The sequence below is a fragment of the Scophthalmus maximus genome, chromosome 14, assembly GCF_022379125.1.
Source record: "Scophthalmus maximus strain ysfricsl-2021 chromosome 14, ASM2237912v1, whole genome shotgun sequence".
Classification (NCBI taxonomy): Eukaryota; Metazoa; Chordata; class Actinopteri; order Pleuronectiformes; family Scophthalmidae; genus Scophthalmus; species Scophthalmus maximus.
In genome coordinates this window covers 867,501-885,000 of record NC_061528.1, presented here as the reverse complement: position 1 = coordinate 885,000, position 17,500 = coordinate 867,501, and the positions used below count along the sequence as shown (strand labels likewise).

General features: G+C 46.3%; 2 protein-coding genes across 13 annotated transcripts in view; one reads left to right on the top strand and one right to left on the bottom strand.

The window, feature by feature from the left end:
• Positions 1–12,205, top strand: part of LOC118282508 (peripheral plasma membrane protein CASK) — a 47,844-nt gene extending 35,639 nt beyond the window's left edge. For 3 of the 12 annotated variants that reach the window (XM_035603636.2, XM_035603633.2, XM_035603644.2), the window contains 16 exons: positions 75–125; positions 969–1,049; positions 2,146–2,334; positions 2,419–2,497; positions 2,664–2,749; positions 3,031–3,099; positions 3,197–3,265; positions 3,671–3,706; positions 4,576–4,617; positions 5,021–5,217; positions 5,365–5,480; positions 6,619–6,699; positions 6,995–7,075; positions 7,163–7,365; positions 7,455–7,538; positions 11,503–12,205. In XM_035603636.2, the coding sequence (XP_035459529.1) occupies positions 75–125; positions 969–1,049; positions 2,146–2,334; positions 2,419–2,497; positions 2,664–2,749; positions 3,031–3,099; positions 3,197–3,265; positions 3,671–3,706; positions 4,576–4,617; positions 5,021–5,217; positions 5,365–5,480; positions 6,619–6,699; positions 6,995–7,075; positions 7,163–7,365; positions 7,455–7,538; positions 11,503–11,679 (1,641 nt within the window). In that variant the 3' untranslated portion in view covers positions 11,680–12,205. The remainder of the gene's footprint in view (positions 1–74; positions 126–968; positions 1,050–2,145; positions 2,335–2,418; positions 2,498–2,663; positions 2,750–3,030; positions 3,100–3,196; positions 3,266–3,670; positions 3,707–4,575; positions 4,618–5,020; positions 5,218–5,364; positions 5,481–6,618; positions 6,700–6,994; positions 7,076–7,162; positions 7,366–7,454; positions 7,539–11,502) is intronic. The other 9 variants (XM_035603638.2, XM_035603640.2, XM_035603643.2 and 6 more) reach the window with 7 other exon arrangements.
• An 832-nt stretch (positions 12,206–13,037) lies between these two features.
• nyx (nyctalopin) overlaps positions 13,038–17,500 on the bottom strand; it is a 9,996-nt gene continuing 5,533 nt past the window's right edge. Inside the window, exons 4-5 of the mRNA XM_035604877.2 lie at positions 16,535–16,839; positions 13,038–15,553 (exon numbers count right to left, since the gene is read on the bottom strand). Coding sequence (XP_035460770.2) covers positions 14,731–15,553; positions 16,535–16,839 — 1,128 coding nt within the window. The 3' untranslated portion in view covers positions 13,038–14,730. The remainder of the gene's footprint in view (positions 15,554–16,534; positions 16,840–17,500) is intronic.

Below are 17,500 nucleotides of genomic sequence, written 5' to 3'. Positions count from 1 at the left end.
GACCTTTAACCTTTCACCTCTGTGTGTGTGAGCCCTGTGGAGTAATTTGTCTCCCTGTGTCTTCCTCCGTCAAGAGCTCGTCCCAGGATGATGAAGCAAGTGGAGCTTTGAAACATCTGGAATATGTAAGAGCTCGTCCTCCAGCAGGAACTTCCTCTTCCTGTTTGTCTGGGTCACGTAAACAAACTTCACATTAATGTGTCAGATCGAAAGTTGACGTCGACACACACGACGAGAATCACTCAATAACCACATGGAGCTGTTGTGATGATGTTCTGATATTGTGTCATAACCTGAATAAGATCGTGTGGAGTTTTATGTCTTCATCACTTCATAAGGACCTAGTTTTGGTTTGATAGGGGGAAAAAGTAGTTATTACAGTTTCTAAGGGAAATGGATGTTATGTTACATTAAGTTTCTAAATGGGCACAAACATCACATCATTTTTAAAAAGGTGACGGGAACGTCTGATGTGGTGAATGAAATATTCTATTAGCAACTCATGTAAACATCATTATCAAAATAATGTCTCATTCACAATAAAGTGAGAAGTTATTTGTGTCCATGTGAACAAAGACGTCGACCTGTCGATGCGCTGATTGACATGAAACATGAGGACGAGATCAGACCCTCCTCCTCCTCCGAGAGGCCCCTCCTCCTCGACGCCACATTCAGCGGGCAGGCTCAACATAACTGGAGCCGACATCAAACAAAGTCACGTTCAGAGGAAGAAGAGGAGGAAGAGGAGGGACGAAGGCTTGACCGGATTCCTTGGCGTCCAACGTTTGTGTCACATTGGCTGTGGAGATGTAGGAGGCGGTGTCAGGGGAAAGTGTTTTTGGGGGGCGGGGTCATTCTCGTTATGCTGCGCGAGGTGCAACAGCTCCAGATCGAGGAGGTCGAGAGGTCGTGAGCGTGTTTTTTCCACACCTGACCTTTGACCTGCGACTCTCTTCTGACGTCTTCAGGTGCTGGAGGAGATCTCCTGCTACCCAGAGAACCACGAGGCTAAAGAGCTCCGACGGATACTGACCCAGCCGCACTTCATGGTGAGTCCGACCTTCCTCACACACACACACACACACACACACACACACACTCTACCTTCCTCTGCCGTCTCTCTGTGAGACGTCAGGAGGCGTAGACGTCATCCGCTTTACTTTCTGTCTCATTTACTGCTAAAGTTTTCAGTGTCTTTCGCTCCACTCGTAGAACTATTGCAGATTTCCAGGCTCACAGAGTTTAATATGGCGATGGTTCAATGTCCTGGATTTTAAAAATCCTCTGAACACTTGAAACATCTGTGATCTGAGCAGTCGAGGGTTAATTCAGCAAAGAGGGAGAGATTCCAGAGTTTTCAGCAGCTCCACTGCTTAATCCCATCACATCAATCTGATCTGTGGTCGGCTCAGGGTCAGAGAGGGGGAGGAGCTTGAGGAGGTCAGTAAGGCATGTGTGATGCGACGTGCTGTGTCGGAGGTCAGAGGTCGACTCCCTCATTGCGCCTCATGAGCGTCAACTGACGGAGCGAGGGAGCAGAGGAGGCGTGTTCTACATTCCTGAGAGTCCAGTGGATTAAAACTGTACTGATCAGAACAGAAACGACATCGTTGACCTTTTTCATTTTCTCCCTCAGGCGTTGCTTCGTTAAAATAATATGACATGAACTAATATATATATATATGATATAACATACGTCTTTTTTATTGATGAGGACGAGAAGAACGCCATCACGTCTCATGTCTGTGGACGGTGAATATGAAGTTGAGAAGAGAGAACTTTATCAGTTCTCACACTCCCTCTCTCAGCATGAAGGGATTAGTTAACCACAGTGTGATGTCGTTTGACGTGAGATGCTGCAATCTCCTTCATGTGGGCGGTTTGTTGAAGTGTCACTCGCGGGCCTCAGAAGTGTATTGGAACACTGTGGATGTTTGCGGCAGCGGCAGCGGCGGCGAGCTCGAGCTCTGCCGCTACACGAGACACGTCGCTGTGACTGAAACAGACAGAGGTGCCACACACTGAAGGCTCCTTAGGGAAACGAGGGTCTCAGACTCCGGTGGCCCAGACAGCTCGACACTTCCTCCGTCAGTCCGTGTTATCACTTCCTCTCGCTCTGTCTCTCCCTCTGTGTCCGGACCTCAGGCTCTGCTGCAGGCCCACGACGTCGTCGCCCACGAGGTCTACAGCGACGAGGCTCTGAGGGTGACTCCGCCCCCCACCTCGCCCTACCTGAACGGGGACTCGCCGGAGAGCGCCGCCGGAGACATGGACCTGCAGAACGTCACCAGAGTCCGTCTGGTCCAGTTCCAGAAGAACACGGACGAGCCCATGGTTCGGTTTCACAGATTCACCGTCTCACACGTTCACACGCCGCAGCTTCTCCGTCTCATCCACTAATACGTGTGTGTGTTGCAGGGCATCACGCTGAAGATGAACGACTCCAACCACTGCATCGTGGCGAGGATAATGCACGGAGGGATGATCCACAGACAAGGTACACAAGCTCCGCAGGTCACAGGTCACAGCTTCCTCCAGACTGTTGGTCTCTGGCTCACTCACACTGATGTCACACAGGCACCACGACTTCCTGTGCGTTAACACAGCCTCTGTGACGTCGCTCCGTGAGGAAGTTAAAACCCTCTCTGTGTCGTTTCCTTCAGGAACGCTGCACGTGGGAGACGAGATCAGGGAGATCAACAGCATCAGTGTGGCCAATCAGACTGTGGAGCAGCTGCAGAGGATGCTGGTCAGTGTGTGTGTGTGTGTGTGTGTGTGTGTGTGTGTGTGTGTGTGTGTGTGTGTGTGTGTGTGTGTGTGTGTGTGTGTGTGTGTGTGTGTGTGTGTGTGTGTGTGTGTGTGTGTGTGTGTGTGTGTGTGTGTGTGTGTGTGTGTGTGTGTGTGTGTGTGTGTGTGTGAAGTGATGTCATGATTCCCCCCCAGGTTATAAACTGGTGAAGACACAGTGAGGAGACCTGTGACGTTTACTACTGCTAATGTGTGTGTGTGTGTGTGTCTCTGTGTTCACAGAAAGAGATGCGAGGCAGCATCACCTTCAAGATTGTGCCAAGTTACCGGACGCAGGGCTCCTCGTGTGAGGTAACTCCTCCCCTTCCTGTGTGTGTGTGTGTGTGTGTGTGTGTGTGTGTGTGTGTGTGTGTGTGTGTGTGTTGCTGACCTGTGTGTCTCATTTCAGAAAGAGTCCCCCAACACCTCCAGACAGTCACCGGCCAACGGCCACGCAAGCGTCACCAGTTCTATCCTGGTAAGGACAGTGAGACTCGTGTGACGTGTCACTTCCTACATGTCAGAGGATCCGTCGTTGACTGTGATCGTAGTCGTAACTTCAGCTGTAGACAAGTCGCAGAGTCGATCCTGTGTCCGATATCTCGTTGAACAAATTGGTGTGTGACTGGTGACGTGGCTTCTCAGCTTCACAATGAACCTGATCGGCTCGTGGATTCGTTCTGTCTCTCCGCCGACGCTCCAGACACCGCGATGCTGATGATGCTGATGATGCTGATGATGCTGATGATGCTGATGATGCTGAAGCTTTGCTCGCTCTGTGCTCGCCTGGCTGCTCCACATCTGGATCTGCATCTGTAGCTCGTGGTGTTTCAGTCTCTGTGTCTAACCTCGTCTCTCTGTTGTTGACTGTTTGTCTCCACAGGACCTGCCGTCCACCATTCAGCCCAAAGGTCGACAGGTGAATACGAATCACTTCACTTTAACCTCTCGCTACACATCAGCTGCTGCTTCTCACCTCTTCACTCAGTCGTGTGTGTGTGTGTGTGTGTGTGTGTGTGTGTGTGTGTGTGAGTGCTCAGATTTAAATTCTATCATTTACACCTCAACAGCTGTTTGTGTTTTATGAAATTGAATTATTGATTTGGAGAAATACATCTTTTCCTTGAAGTCAAGATCCAGAGCCACAACACACACACGTCTTTGCGATCTGTCTCCTGTCACCTGTTCTGTCTGACACACACACACACACACACACACACATGAAAAACGAGACCTGATCCAGAGGAAGCAGAGCAGAGTCAGAAACAGTTTGAAACTTCCAGAGATTCATTTCACCTGTCGACATTAAGGGTTGACAATATTTAACATGTCGTCAGTTTATATTTTATTCATTCTCAAACTACATAGTTTACACAAGTGAGTTGATGAAACTTTAACTTTAACACACGACACGTCGTCCAGGTCTCAGTAAATACAATAACAATAATAACGGCACAGGCATCGCCGACCCTGCAGAGCCTAGAGGTGACCTCTGACCTCTGACCGCTGCTCCCCAGTCCGTGTCCTTCATCTCATCTCACGCCTTCACAACTCACGTCAGCTTCTCTTCCCTGATGAGACCGACAGTCCTCAGGACCGTAGTGTAACTGTCGGTTTGACCAGCAGAGGGCGGCAGAGTCCAGAGCCTCTGGACAGTAACAGTAATGACAGTGAATAATATTTCAGAGTGAGGGTCAGAGGTCGTCTCGTCATCAATCGCCGCCTCGCTGCCGCTCCGACGTGACACAGTTTACCTGCATGAATCTGTGTGATGCTTTCAAATCCTAGATTGAGTCCAGACCTGCAATCAAGGACAAAATGTCTGTCAAGGTAAGAGAAGGCCCCGCCCACAACCCCTTACACACACACACCCCCGACCCTCCCCCCAGAAAACCCCCAGAATCCTTCACTCTAGTGTCGGACTCTGACTGAGAACAGCTGATTATAAATCATCTTGGCCACGTCGTCAGTGTCTGTGCCGTGAACGACCGTGTGCTGATAGCGTCTGGGTTGACGCTGTCAGCGTCCCTTTAGCAACCAACCTGGCGACCAAACCTCCCCCATGACCCCCCCCCTCAGACCTCCTTCATCCCTTCTCTCTTCTTGTCTTACACATTTCTCTTTCTGTCACCGTCTCTGCTTCTTTCACACACGACACCATCTCACAAACACACACCGCTGTCCGTTAAGCTCCGCCCACCGTCGGAACCCCTGCGCTCTCTCCTCGCCACAGATCTACGTGAGGGCGCAGTTTGAGTACGACCCGTCCAAAGACGAGCTCATCCCCTGCAAGGAGGCGGGCGTTCGCTTCCTGGTGGGCGACATCATCCAGATCATCTCCAAGGACGACCATAACTGGTGGCAGGGAAAACTGGAGAACACGAAGAACGGCACCGCCGGACTCATCCCGTCACCGGAGCTGCAGGAGTGGTGAGGAACACACACACACACACACACACACACACACACACACACACACACACACACACACACACGCACTCCCAGACTGATGGTGGCAGGAAGTTAAAATTGTGCGTGTGCGTGTGTGTGTGTGCGTGTGTGTGTGTGTGCGTGTAGGCGCGTGGCGTGCATCGCCATGGAGAAGACGAAGCAGGAGCAGCAGGCGAGTTGCACCTGGTTTGGAAAGAAGAAGAAACAGTACAAAGACAAGTATCTGGCAAAGCACAATGCAGGTACAACATGCTCACACACACACACACACACACACACACACAAACACACACACACAAACACACACTATATGAATTATCACATGCATGTGCACAACAACATGTCAACGACGTGTCAGCGTCGGTCACGACCATCTTTCCCTTATTGCATGTACAGTTTGTTGTGTGTGTGTGTGTGTGTGTGTGCGTGTGTGTGTGTTTGTGTGTGTGTGTGCGTGTGCGTGTTCTGTAGCACGACTCCTGACAAGTCACATGTTGCTGTAACTCCACCGTGACGTCACATGGTCTCAGTAATCAGCTGCTGCTGGACACAGGAAGTGACTCGCTGCTGTTTCCTGTGTGTCACACTTTGATATTACACCTGTCAGAGGATCAGACTCTTCTGTGAGAAGAGAATAATAATTTAACTGCTGTTCATAGTGACACCTTCCTTCTGATCACTGTGATCAGCTGCTGTGAGCAAACGTCCTGACGATGTTGTTGTTGTTGTTGTTGTTGTTGTTGTTGTTGTTGTTGTTTCCAGCTGCTTGTGTTTGTTCTTGTGTTGTAACTGAACCATGTTGACTCCTCCTCTTCATCTCTCTCGCTTTCTCCTCCTGAACGGACTCATGTAAGTAACAACCAGGGACAATACTTCTTCCTCTCTCTTCCTCTCTCTCCTCCTCCTCCTCTCCTCATCACAGTAGATCCACCATCACTGTCCAGGTTTCACTTTTCTTTCTGTTCATATTAAAAACAGAAGCTTGAGACAAAAGTTGAAACTGCAGCTCAGTTTGTGTGTTTTCTTCTTCTTCTCCTGGAGTCCGACCGGATCGACGAGTGCGATCAGGTTACATCAGATCTGGTCGTGAGACGAATCAAATAAAAAGCAGCTGAACTTTAATCACTGACTCAGCTCCGGTCACCAGAGGAGCCCAGTGGATTGTGGGTATTGTGTTTCACTGGTCAGCCTGAGACGGAGGCTCGTGTTCCAGAGATCTGCTCCGTCGTCTGTTCTGTTCTGACGTTTTATTATCAGAACTTAAAACACTGACGTCAACCTGATGACTGGTTCTGATGAAGTGATCTTTCATCTGTGCATAAAGAGATTTATTATATTTCCATATCTGTCTGAGTGTCTCTCTCCTCTCTCCTCCTCCAGTGTTCGACCAACTAGACCTGGTCACGTACGAGGAGGTGGTGAAGCTTCCGGCCTTCAAGAGGAAAACGCTGGTTCTGTTGGGTGAGAGACTTCGTCAAGTCCAAATACAGAAACAACAACAACAGAGAGACAGAATGGAGAAGACTCAGATTTAGAAAGAAACTTTTCATTTATGATGTTAAACATTTAGAATTTGTGGTTAAAAAGTAGTTCAATCAAACTGTTGTTGGTTTGTTGGTTTATCTTCAGTCGGTCCGACGTTGTTTCCTCCACTTCGGTCTCGACTGTTCAGTTTGTGTCGAGGTTCAATCAGAGATCCGTTAGCATGTAATCATCAGAACCCGTCTTGACCTCGCTGACCTCGTGTGTCCCTCAGGCGCTCATGGAGTCGGCAGGAGACACATCAAGAACACGCTCATCACCAAGCACCCGGACAGTTTCGCCTACCCCATCCCACGTGAGTCAGACACGCCTCCACAGCGCCACCGCAGCCGTGCACGACAGGAAGTGTGTGACGTCATGTCTCTCTCTCTCTGTCCCTCAGACACGACCAGACCTCCGAAGAAGGACGAGGAGAGCGGCAAGAACTACTACTTTGTTTCCCATGACCAGATGATGCAGGACATCAGCAACAACGAGTACCTGGAGTACGGCAGCCACGAGGACGCCATGTACGGGACGCGGCTGGAGACCATCCGCAAGATCCACCAGCAGGGGCTGGTCGCCATCCTGGACGTGGAGCCCCAGGTGTGTGTGTGTGTGTGTGTGTGTGATCAGCTGATGAAACTTTATACACCTGTATGGAGAGGCTGACTCTAACACCTGATCTCCATCAGGCCCTGAAGGTCCTGCGAACAGCAGAGTTCGCTCCGTACGTCGTCTTCATCGCTGCTCCGACGATCACACCAGGAATCAACGAGGTGGGAACGTGTGTGTGTGTGTGTGTGTGTGTGTGTGTGTGTGTGTGTGTGTGTGTGTGTGTGTGTGTGTGTGTGTGTGTGTGTGTGTGTGTGTGTGTGTGTGTGTGTGTGTGTGTGTGTGTGTGTGTGTGTGTGTGTGTGTGTGTGTGTAGGCGCGTGCATCGCCAAATTTCAGATTGAATCAAATGATTCCATCAGAAGAAGAAAAAGATTATCTCTTAAAAACTGAATCTCTCTTCAACCGTCTCAGAATGAGACGATGAGTCATTGAGTCATCGTCAGTTTTCATCTCATCGTCACTCATCTCTTCTTCTCTCTGCACTCGTGTGCTTCTCCTCGCTGCATGCCTTTTCTTTTATTTCCCCCCTCGTCGTGTCAGACGCCTCGGTGGTGTCGAACGCTGCCAGTGAGTAAAACATGTCGTCCTGCTGCTTCTCATTGTGTCAGTTAGTGTCTGTTAGTGTCTGTTAGTGTGTGTTAGTGTGTGTTAGTGTGTGTTAGTGTGTGTTAGTGTGTGTTAGTGTCTGTTAGTGTCTGTTAGTGTGTGTTAGTGTGTGTTAGTGTGTGTTAGTGTCTGTTAGTGTCTGTTAGTGTGTGTTAGTGTGTGTTAGTGTGTGTTAGTGTGTGTTAGTGTCTGTTAGTGTCTGTTAGTGTCTGTTAGTGTCTGTTAGTGTGTGTTAGTGTCTGTTAGTGTGTGTTAGTGTGTGTTAGTGTGTGTTAGTGTCTGTTAGTGTGTGTTAGTGTCTGTTAGTGTCTGTTAGTGTGTGTTAGTGTCTGTTAGTGTCTGTTAGTGTCTGTTAGTGTCTGTTAGTGTGTGTTAGTGTGTGTTAGTGTCTGTTAGTGTGTGTTAGTGTGTGTTAGTGTCTGTTAGTGTGTGTTAGTGTGTGTTAGTGTGTGTTAGTGTCTGTTAGTGTGTGTTAGTGTGTGTTAGTGTCTGTTAGTGTCTGTTAGTGTGTGTTAGTGTGTGTTAGTGTGTGTTAGTGTGTGTTAGTGTCTGTTAGTGTGTGTTAGTGTCTGTTAGTGTCTGTTAGTGTGTGTTAGTGTGTGTTAGTGTGTGTTAGTGTGTGTTAGTGTGTGTTAGTGTCTGTTAGTGTGTGTTAGTGTCTGTTAGTGTCTGTTAGTGTGTGTTAGTGTGTGTTAGTGTCTGTTAGTGTCTGTTAGTGTCTGTTAGTGTCTGTTAGTGTCTGTTAGTGTCTGTTAGTGTGTGTTAGTGTCTGTTAGTGTCTGTTAGTGTGTGTTAGTGTGTGTTAGTGTGTGTTAGTGTCTGTTAGTGTCTGTTAGTGTGTGTTAGTGTGTGTTAGTGTCTGTTAGTGTCTGTTAGTGTGTGTTAGTGTGTGTTAGTGTGTGTTAGTGTCTGTTAGTGTCTGTTAGTGTGTGTTAGTGTCTGTTAGTGTCTGTTAGTGTGTGTTAGTGTGTGTTAGTGTGTGTTAGTGTCTGTTAGTGTCTGTTAGTGTCTGTTAGTGTGTGTTAGTGTCTGTTAGTGTCTGTTAGTGTCTGTTAGTGTCTGTTAGTGTCTGTTAGTGTCTGTTAGTGTCTGTTAGTGTGTGTTAATTTGTGTTAGTGTGTGTTAGTGTCTGTTAGTGTGTGTTAGTGTGTGTTAGTGTCTGTTAGTGTCTGTTAGTGTCTGTTAGTGTCTGTTAGTGTGTGTTAGTGTCTGTTAGTGTGTGTTAGTGTCTGTTAGTGTGTGTTAGTGTCTGTTAGTGTCTGTTAGTGTCTGTTAGTGTCTGTTAGTGTGTGTTAGTGTCTGTTAGTGTCTGTTAGTGTCTGTTAGTGTCTGTTAGTGTCTGTTAGTGTCTGTTAGTGTCTGTTAGTGTGTGTTAGTGTCTGTTAGTGTCTGTTAGTGTGTGTTAGTGTCTGTTAGTGTGTGTTAGTGTGTGTTAGTGTGTGTTAGTGTGTGTTAGTGTGTGTTAGTGTGTGTTAGTGTCTGTTAGTGTCTGTTAGTGTCTGTTAGTGTCTGTTAGTGTGTGTTAGTGTCTGTTAGTGTCTGTTAGTGTCTGTTAGTGTGTGTTAGTGTCTGTTAGTGTCTGTTAGTGTCTGTTAGTGTCTGTTAGTGTGTGTTAGTGTGTGTTAGTGTGTGTTAGTGTCTGTTAGTGTGTGTTAGTGTGTGTTAGTGTGTGTTAGTGTCTGTTAGTGTCTGTTAGTGTGTGTTAGTGTCTGTTAGTGTGTGTTAGTGTGTGTTAGTGTGTGTTAGTGTCTGTTAGTGTCTGTTAGTGTCTGTTAGTGTCTGTTAGTGTGTGTTAGTGTGTGTTAGTGTCTGTTAGTGTCTGTTAGTGTCTGTTAGTGTGTGTTAGTGTCTGTTAGTGTGTGTTAGTGTGTGTTAGTGTCTGTTAGTGTGTGTTAGTGTCTGTTAGTGTGTGTTAGTGTCTGTTAGTGTCTGTTAGTGTCTGTTAGTGTCTGTTAGTGTCTGTTAGTGTGTGTTAGTGTCTGTTAGTGTGTGTTAGTGTCTGTTAGTGTGTGTTAGTGTCTGTTAGTGTCTGTTAGTGTCTGTTAGTGTGTGTTAGTGTCTGTTAGTGTGTGTTAGTGTCTGTTAGTGTCTGTTAGTGTCTGTTAGTGTCTGTTAGTGTGTGTTAGTGTCTGTTAGTGTCTGTTAGTGTCTGTTAGTGTCTGTTAGTGTCTGTTAGTGTCTGTTAGTGTCTGTTAGTGTGTGTTAGTGTGTGTTAGTGTGTGTTAGTGTGTGTTAGTGTCTGTTAGTGTCTGTTAGTGTCTGTTAGTGTGTGTTAGTGTGTGTTAGTGTCTGTTAGTGTGTGTTAGTGTGTGTTAGTGTGTGTTAGTGTCTGTTAGTGTCTGTTAGTGTCTGTTAGTGTGTGTTAGTGTCTGTTAGTGTCTGTTAGTGTCTGTTAGTGTCTGTTAGTGTGTGTTAGTGTCTGTTAGTGTGTGTTAGTGTCTGTTAGTGTGTGTTAGTGTGTGTTAGTGTGTGTTAGTGTCTGTTAGTGTGTGTTAGTGTCTGTTAGTGTGTGTTAGTGTGTGTTAGTGTCTGTTAGTGTCTGTTAGTGTCTGTTAGTGTCTGTTAGTGTCTGTTAGTGTCTGTTAGTGTGTGTTAGTGTCTGTTAGTGTCTGTTAGTGTCTGTTAGTGTGTGTTAGTGTCTGTTAGTGTCTGTTAGTGTCTGTTAGTGTCTGTTAGTGTCTGTTAGTGTCTGTTAGTGTCTGTTAGTGTCTGTTAGTGTCTGTTAGTGTGTGTTAGTGTCTGTTAGTGTGTGTTAGTGTGTGTTAGTGTGTGTTAGTGTCTGTTAGTGTCTGTTAGTGTCTGTTAGTGTCTGTTAGTGTCTGTTAGTGTGTGTTAGTGTGTGTTAGTGTCTGTTAGTGTCTGTTAGTGTCTGTTAGTGTGTGTTAGTGTGTGTTAGTGTGTGTTAGTGTGTGTTAGTGTCTGTTAGTGTGTGTTAGTGTGTGTTAGTGTGTGTTAGTGTGTGTTAGTGTGTGTTAGTGTCTGTTAGTGTCTGTTAGTGTCTGTTAGTCTCTGTTAGTGTCTGTTAGTGTGTGTTAGTGTCTGTTAGTGTTCATGATCCACTGTACATGACCCTCATCATGACCCTCATCATCAGACCTGAGACCTCATGTTCCACCATCTTTTTATTTCATGTTGTTTTTGTTCCTTCAGTCGGTGTTGTAATAAAAAGTAATTATATAAAAAACGATCAGAAACCAGGGGGCGGTGCTTATGACCCCCACTGCAGCCAGACACCATGTCGTCTTTATTCACAATGAAATAAACGTAGTTTTCCTCAGGGATTCAATTTCAAGAAATATTTTTCATCTTCAGTCAAACCCATAAAAACAGCGTCTTCAATCACTAATACGTTAAAATATGAAAACTTTCAAATTGAGGCTGAAGCAGAAACCTGCTGCAGGTGAACGTGTCTTCACAGTGACCAGGTTACTACAGTAACCACTCGGTCAGTTTGTTGTTGTTCTCTCTGCCCTCGTCAGTGTCTAACTCCTCTTCCTCTTCCCCCCCCCCCCCCCGCAGGACGAGTCCCTCCAGCGGCTGCAGAAGGAGTCAGAGATCCTCCAGAAGACGTACGCTCACTACTTCGACCAAACCATCATCAACAACGAGATCGACGAGACCATCCGGCACCTGGAGGAGGCCATCGACCTGGTGTGCTCCACCTCCCAGTGGGTCCCCGTGTCCTGGGTCTACTGACCTGCTCCACCTTCATCTCCCTCCTCCTCCTCCTCCTCTTCCCACCCTGCAGCGTCACCTCGGGGCCAAACTCCCGTCATTCCCTCTTCAACATGAGAATAATAACTGAGACTGAGACGCGTCCCTCAGCCTGATGGTGACGAGCGACGAGCTCTTCGTCGTGATGTCGTGTACAAACAGTCAAGTACAGTGAATATCGTCGTGTCTGTAGCTGCAGTAGGATGTTTGTTTTAAAGAGACAGTATCACCTCCACGTCTGTGGCTCCACGTGTCAGTGAGCAGACGGAAGCTGAAGCACAAACACGCTGCATCGTCGTCAGCCGCCATTTTGTTCTTCACATGGTCTCAGTTTCTCCATCAGTGATTCGACTTTTGAATGAGGTCGTCATGCATGTGGACATTCAGACAGTCAGACAGTCAGTCAGACGTACAGACAGACAGACAGTCAGAGGGACAGACAGACAGTCAGACAGAGGGACAGACAGACAGAGGGACAGACAGACAGTCAGACAGAGGGACAGACAGACAGACAGACAGAGGGACAGACAGACAGTCAGAGGGACAGACAGACAGTCAGAGGGACAGACAGATACACAGACAGACAGAGGGACAGACAGACAGTCAGAGGGACAGACAGACAGACAGATACACAGACAGACAGACAGTCAGAGGGACAGACTAACAGACAGACAGTTGTAGTTCCTTGTGTCCGTCTGTGAACCGCCGAGAAAAACAAGACGACAAAACTATATTCTTTAAAAAATAAAAAATAAACATTCCAGAAGACTGAACTCATCCAACGGAAGAAGAAGAGCCGGACGCCGACCGGACGCCGACCGGACGTCACTATGCACATCTCCTGCATCTCGAGTGACATTTCATCCACAGATTTGTTTAAAAGAAAAAAAGCATAGATTGATCATGTAGTGACGATGTGTTTCTAAAAAAGAAAATCAAATAAAGGTTCTCGATTTTTCTTCTCTTTTTGATTCGTCAGAGTTTCTCCTCATTCAGAAGTGTGAAGTCAGAGAGTTTCTAATGTTTCCCTCGACTTTATTCCTTTAATGAGTTGGAAACATGAAGCTGGAAGCGGCTCATTTTTTTTATTTTTTACTGCACATAAACATGACGAACAATATTCCGACTGAACAGTTCGACTTAAAGACAAAAACAGTAAAAGTCTTTCAATCAAATCCTTGTGAAGTAAAAAGTATTTTCAGAAAACAAAGTGATTATTTCATTAGTCGATAAGAAGATAGAGAGAATCATAATTTGAAGCTTTTTAATAAATATTCTCTGTTGATTTGTGATGTTTCCAGTTTATCGTGACAGAAAACTGAACATCTGGAATCTGAACATCTGGAATATATTTCATTTGACGCATTCATACTTTTGGCATTTTAAAAAAACTTAAAACCTTCCTAAAATTGACAACTCATTGTTTTAGAAACAAATCAGAGTGATTCATGTTCCAGGTGAACGACCTCTCGGTGCAGCATTGCATTTTGGGATTTCAATCAACTCAAGTGAGAGCGGAGACGTAATCCCTCAGTATTAACGTCTGATGAACGAGGCTGACTGAGGACAGATGTGTTTCTGTTTTCATTTTTATTTTATTTTATTAAAAATGTGACGACACGTTCACATCGCCTCGACAACAGGTGGAGGAGAAGGTTTCCAGGACGACGCTGAAGTTAGTCGGATCGAGTCGGAGAGAAGAAATCTGAACAACACGGGGCAACTGATTCTCCTCAACTTTATTTATTGTTGTGAAAATAATTTATATTTGAAAGTTAACAACTTTTCTAATTTTGTGAAACATCTGGACAGGAAACAGAATCTTCTCACCGTCCATTCGTTTTCATAGACGTGTTAATCTGTTCTCTATAAACATAATCTGCTCCAGGTCATGTGTTACCATAGCGATATGTCCCATCAAGAAATGAACCAACCATCATGAACCTGAAGAGGAGGCGGAGTCAAACCTGAAGTTTCACCTAATTTGAAACTTCCTGTTAATCTGGTCCAGATTTAACAAATCTGAATTCAAATTCAAAATGTGTAAAGTTACTGAAGTTTTCAGATAAAAGAAGTGAAATATACAAAAAGGTGCAGATTTATGAAGTGACACGAAAAGAAAAGATCTCACTTTTCTTCTTGAACATATTTTTACAGTTTCCTTTAACACAACTGACTAAAATGTAATAATAATAATACTGATCCATGAATTACAGGTTCAAATAAATGATCATCATCATCATAGAACACAGCAGCTCACTCGTCTCGAGCTTCCGACAGTTCGTCCTAATCCCACATTAACGGGCCGACGTGCAGATTAACTGGAGCATCGGCAGTGAGACAAGTCAAGAGTTCAACAGAATATGTTTTTATTAATATAAAAAATATATGTTGACAGAGAAACATGTGTCACAACTGTCACAGAAACTACAGACGCTCACCAGGAGAAAGACGACGCAGCAAATCAATGGACGTTCGCAGGAAGCAGAATAATAATCTGCAAAATCAAGAACATGGATTATTAATTTCTTCTCTGACACTACAACACATGTCGGCCACACCCACCACGACCCCTGAGCACAGAGGTCACGTCCGCGGGAGGCGACAGCAAAGACAAAGTCTCTACGAGCGACGAGGACGACACGAGCGACGACACGCAGCCGCATGCGATAAGAAGATTAATGTTTTTATGGGGTAAAAAAAAAAACTGCAGAAGCGAAATTCAGAAGCGAGCGAGGATCATCTGCTCAGAGGAGCACTCAGCGACAAGCTCCGCCCACTTGACACGTCCAGGACAGATGAAACAAGCGACACTATGGAGATGATTTATGATTTATCATGTTCGTGTTCATCGACACGAGCAGATTCATCTTATGTAAGAAAGTTCATCCATAAATATCACAGATTATATCACAGTGAAGGTTCAGGTTCCGATCCTGAGTCAGACTCTGACTTCCGACCTCTGACCTCACAGGGGGTCCCCCGCTCACTTCATCTCATCCGATTTGAAAAACTTCTCCCGACTCGTCGTCCTCAGGTGCAGCAGAGACAGACGTGGACATCCGACGGGCCAATCAGAGCGGAGACGAGCCACAGCAGCGAGACGCAGAGCAGCGATTGGCCCGTGACCCCGGCCCGCGACCCGGCGGAGAGCTGCTCCTCCTCGGCCTCCAGCTGCGTCCCGTTGCGGAGGCTCTCGGTCCCGTTCCCCATCTCCTCCCGGAGCTCCTGCTGCAGCATCTTGGAGATGAGGCTGTTGAAGCGGTTCTCCGTGGTGGAGGCGACCGGCGGCGACGCCGTGGTCAGGTTCAACTCCCCCGGGTCCACGCACGAGCCGTTCACCCGGGCGAACGCCACCTCGCCGAGGTCCAGGCCCGCCACCGAGGAGGGCGAGGCGCACGGGACGTCCCGCACCAGCTTGTAGCTCTCCATCCACTCCTTCAGCCACTCCAGGGAGCAGTCGCACTCCCACGGGTTCCGGAAGAGGTAGAGGCGAGCCAGGAAGTAGACGGGCTGGAACACGGGGAAGGGAAGTCCGCTCAGGCTGTTGCTGTTCAGGTGCAGCGTGATCAGGCTGGTCAGGTTCTCGAAGGCGCCCTCCTCGATGTGCAGCAGCTGGTTCCGGTCCAGGTACAGGACCTCCAGCTCCACCAGGTCGCTGAACCAGGTCCGGGACACGTTGGTCAGCAGGTTCCCGCCCAGGTTGAGCATCTTCAGGCGGCTCAGGCCCTTGAAGGCGAGTCGGGGCAGGTCGGTCAGCAGGTTGTCGTTCATGTAGAAGTTCTCCAGACGCACCAGGTCCTGGAAGGCCTGGTCGTGGATCACGTTGATCCGGTTCTCCTGCAGGTTCAGGTACCTGAGAGGAGGAGAACCACATGGAACCAGCAGACAGAGATGAACCCTGAGTCTTAGAGTATTAAAGGGAAATTGTTTTCTGAACTGGAGCTGAAACCATTCACCATCACCTGACAGAACAATAACTTGTAATTATCGATATTTAATCATTTTTCAAGCAAAAATAGTAAAAAAAAATATAGTAAAAATAGCTTCAGATCAGACGAACTTCTGCTTTTCAACATTTATGATTCATAGTAAACTGATGAACAAAACAAGATGTTTGAATCCGTCGCCTCAGATCAGAGAATCTTTCACATTGTTTTTGTCAATCAATAGTCAAATATTTGGAAACATTTGGGATTTTTGTTTTTGGAAACGAGACGCTCAGAACCAAGTTTTATCTTAAAAGACAGATACATATCAAAATGTTTGACTTCATCTCTAATTATATCCTGACCTTTGAACTCGGACTGATTTAGTTTCTTCTGAAAACATAAATCTATAAAAACGCATTACAAATTTTTAAGTTAATGTCTAAAACTTAAAATCCTGAAACAGTAAAAATAAAAATCAAAGAAGGGGTAAAATCATTTTCTTGTGATTAATATGAGTTTAGTGTTTTAATTTCTATTTTCTTACAGATAATTCTACTTAATAATTACAGATGATATATTTATACTGACACATTATTTTGTATTATTTGAAGATGCATATTTTGAAATGAGGTTTTCTATCATGAATAAAAAAACTACATAGAAATAACATTTCATAATCAGCTGTTTATATCATTTTGTAAATTACCTCAGCGTGTTGTTTCATTCATTTAGATACAGTATCTCATACAATGCATCCACATTATTATGAATTTAATAATTGGGTTTGGGTTTATAGTATTGGAACTTTATGCCTACATCTCTGTTCCTGGATCAGGGATAATTACATGGTTATGATAATAATTACTGCTCATGAATGTAAATCTCGCCGTGCGGCTGCGACTCGCCTGAGGCTCCCGAGGCCGAGCAGCGAGTTGTAGGCGACGGCCTCCACCTTGTTCCTCTCCAGGTAGATGTGCGTCAGGTTCTCCATCCCCCTGAACGCCCCCGGGATCCGGCGGAAGTTGTTCTGGAAGCAGAGCAGCTCCTTCAGCGCCGGCTGCTCGATGAAGATCCGGTCGGGGATGTTGAAGAGGTTACAGTCGGACACGTCCAGACGCACCAGCTTCTTCAGGCCCGTGAAGGTCCGAGTGTGAAGGTAACTGATGTACTCGTTGTGAGCCATCTTCAGGTCCAGCAGGTTGGAGAGGCCCTGCAGCACGGACACGTTACTGCACCGACTGTACACACTGTACTGATGAATGTACTGCACTGACTGTACACACTGTACTGATGAATGTACTGCACCGACTGTACTGATGAATGTACTGCACCGACTGTACACACTGTACTGATGAATGTACTGCACCGACTGTACTGATGAATGTACTGCACCGACTGTACACACTGTACTGATGAATGTACTGCACCGACTGTACTGATGAATGTACTGCACCGACTGTACTGATGAATGTACTGCACTGACTGTACACACTGTACTGATGAATGTACTGCACTGACTGTACTGATGAATGTACTGCACTGACTGTACTGATGAATGTACTGCACTGACTGTACTGATGAATGTACTGCACCGACTGTACACACTGTACTGCACTGACTGTACACACTATACTGATGAATGTACTGCACTGACTGTACTGATTAATGTACTGCACCGACTGTACACACTGTACTGCACTGACTGTACACACTATACTGATGAATGTACTGCACTGACTGTACTGATTAATGTACTGCACCGACTGTACACACTGTACTGCACTGACTGTACACACTGTACTGATGAATGTACTGCACTGACTGTACTGATTAATGTACTGCACCGACTGTACACACTGTACTGATTAATG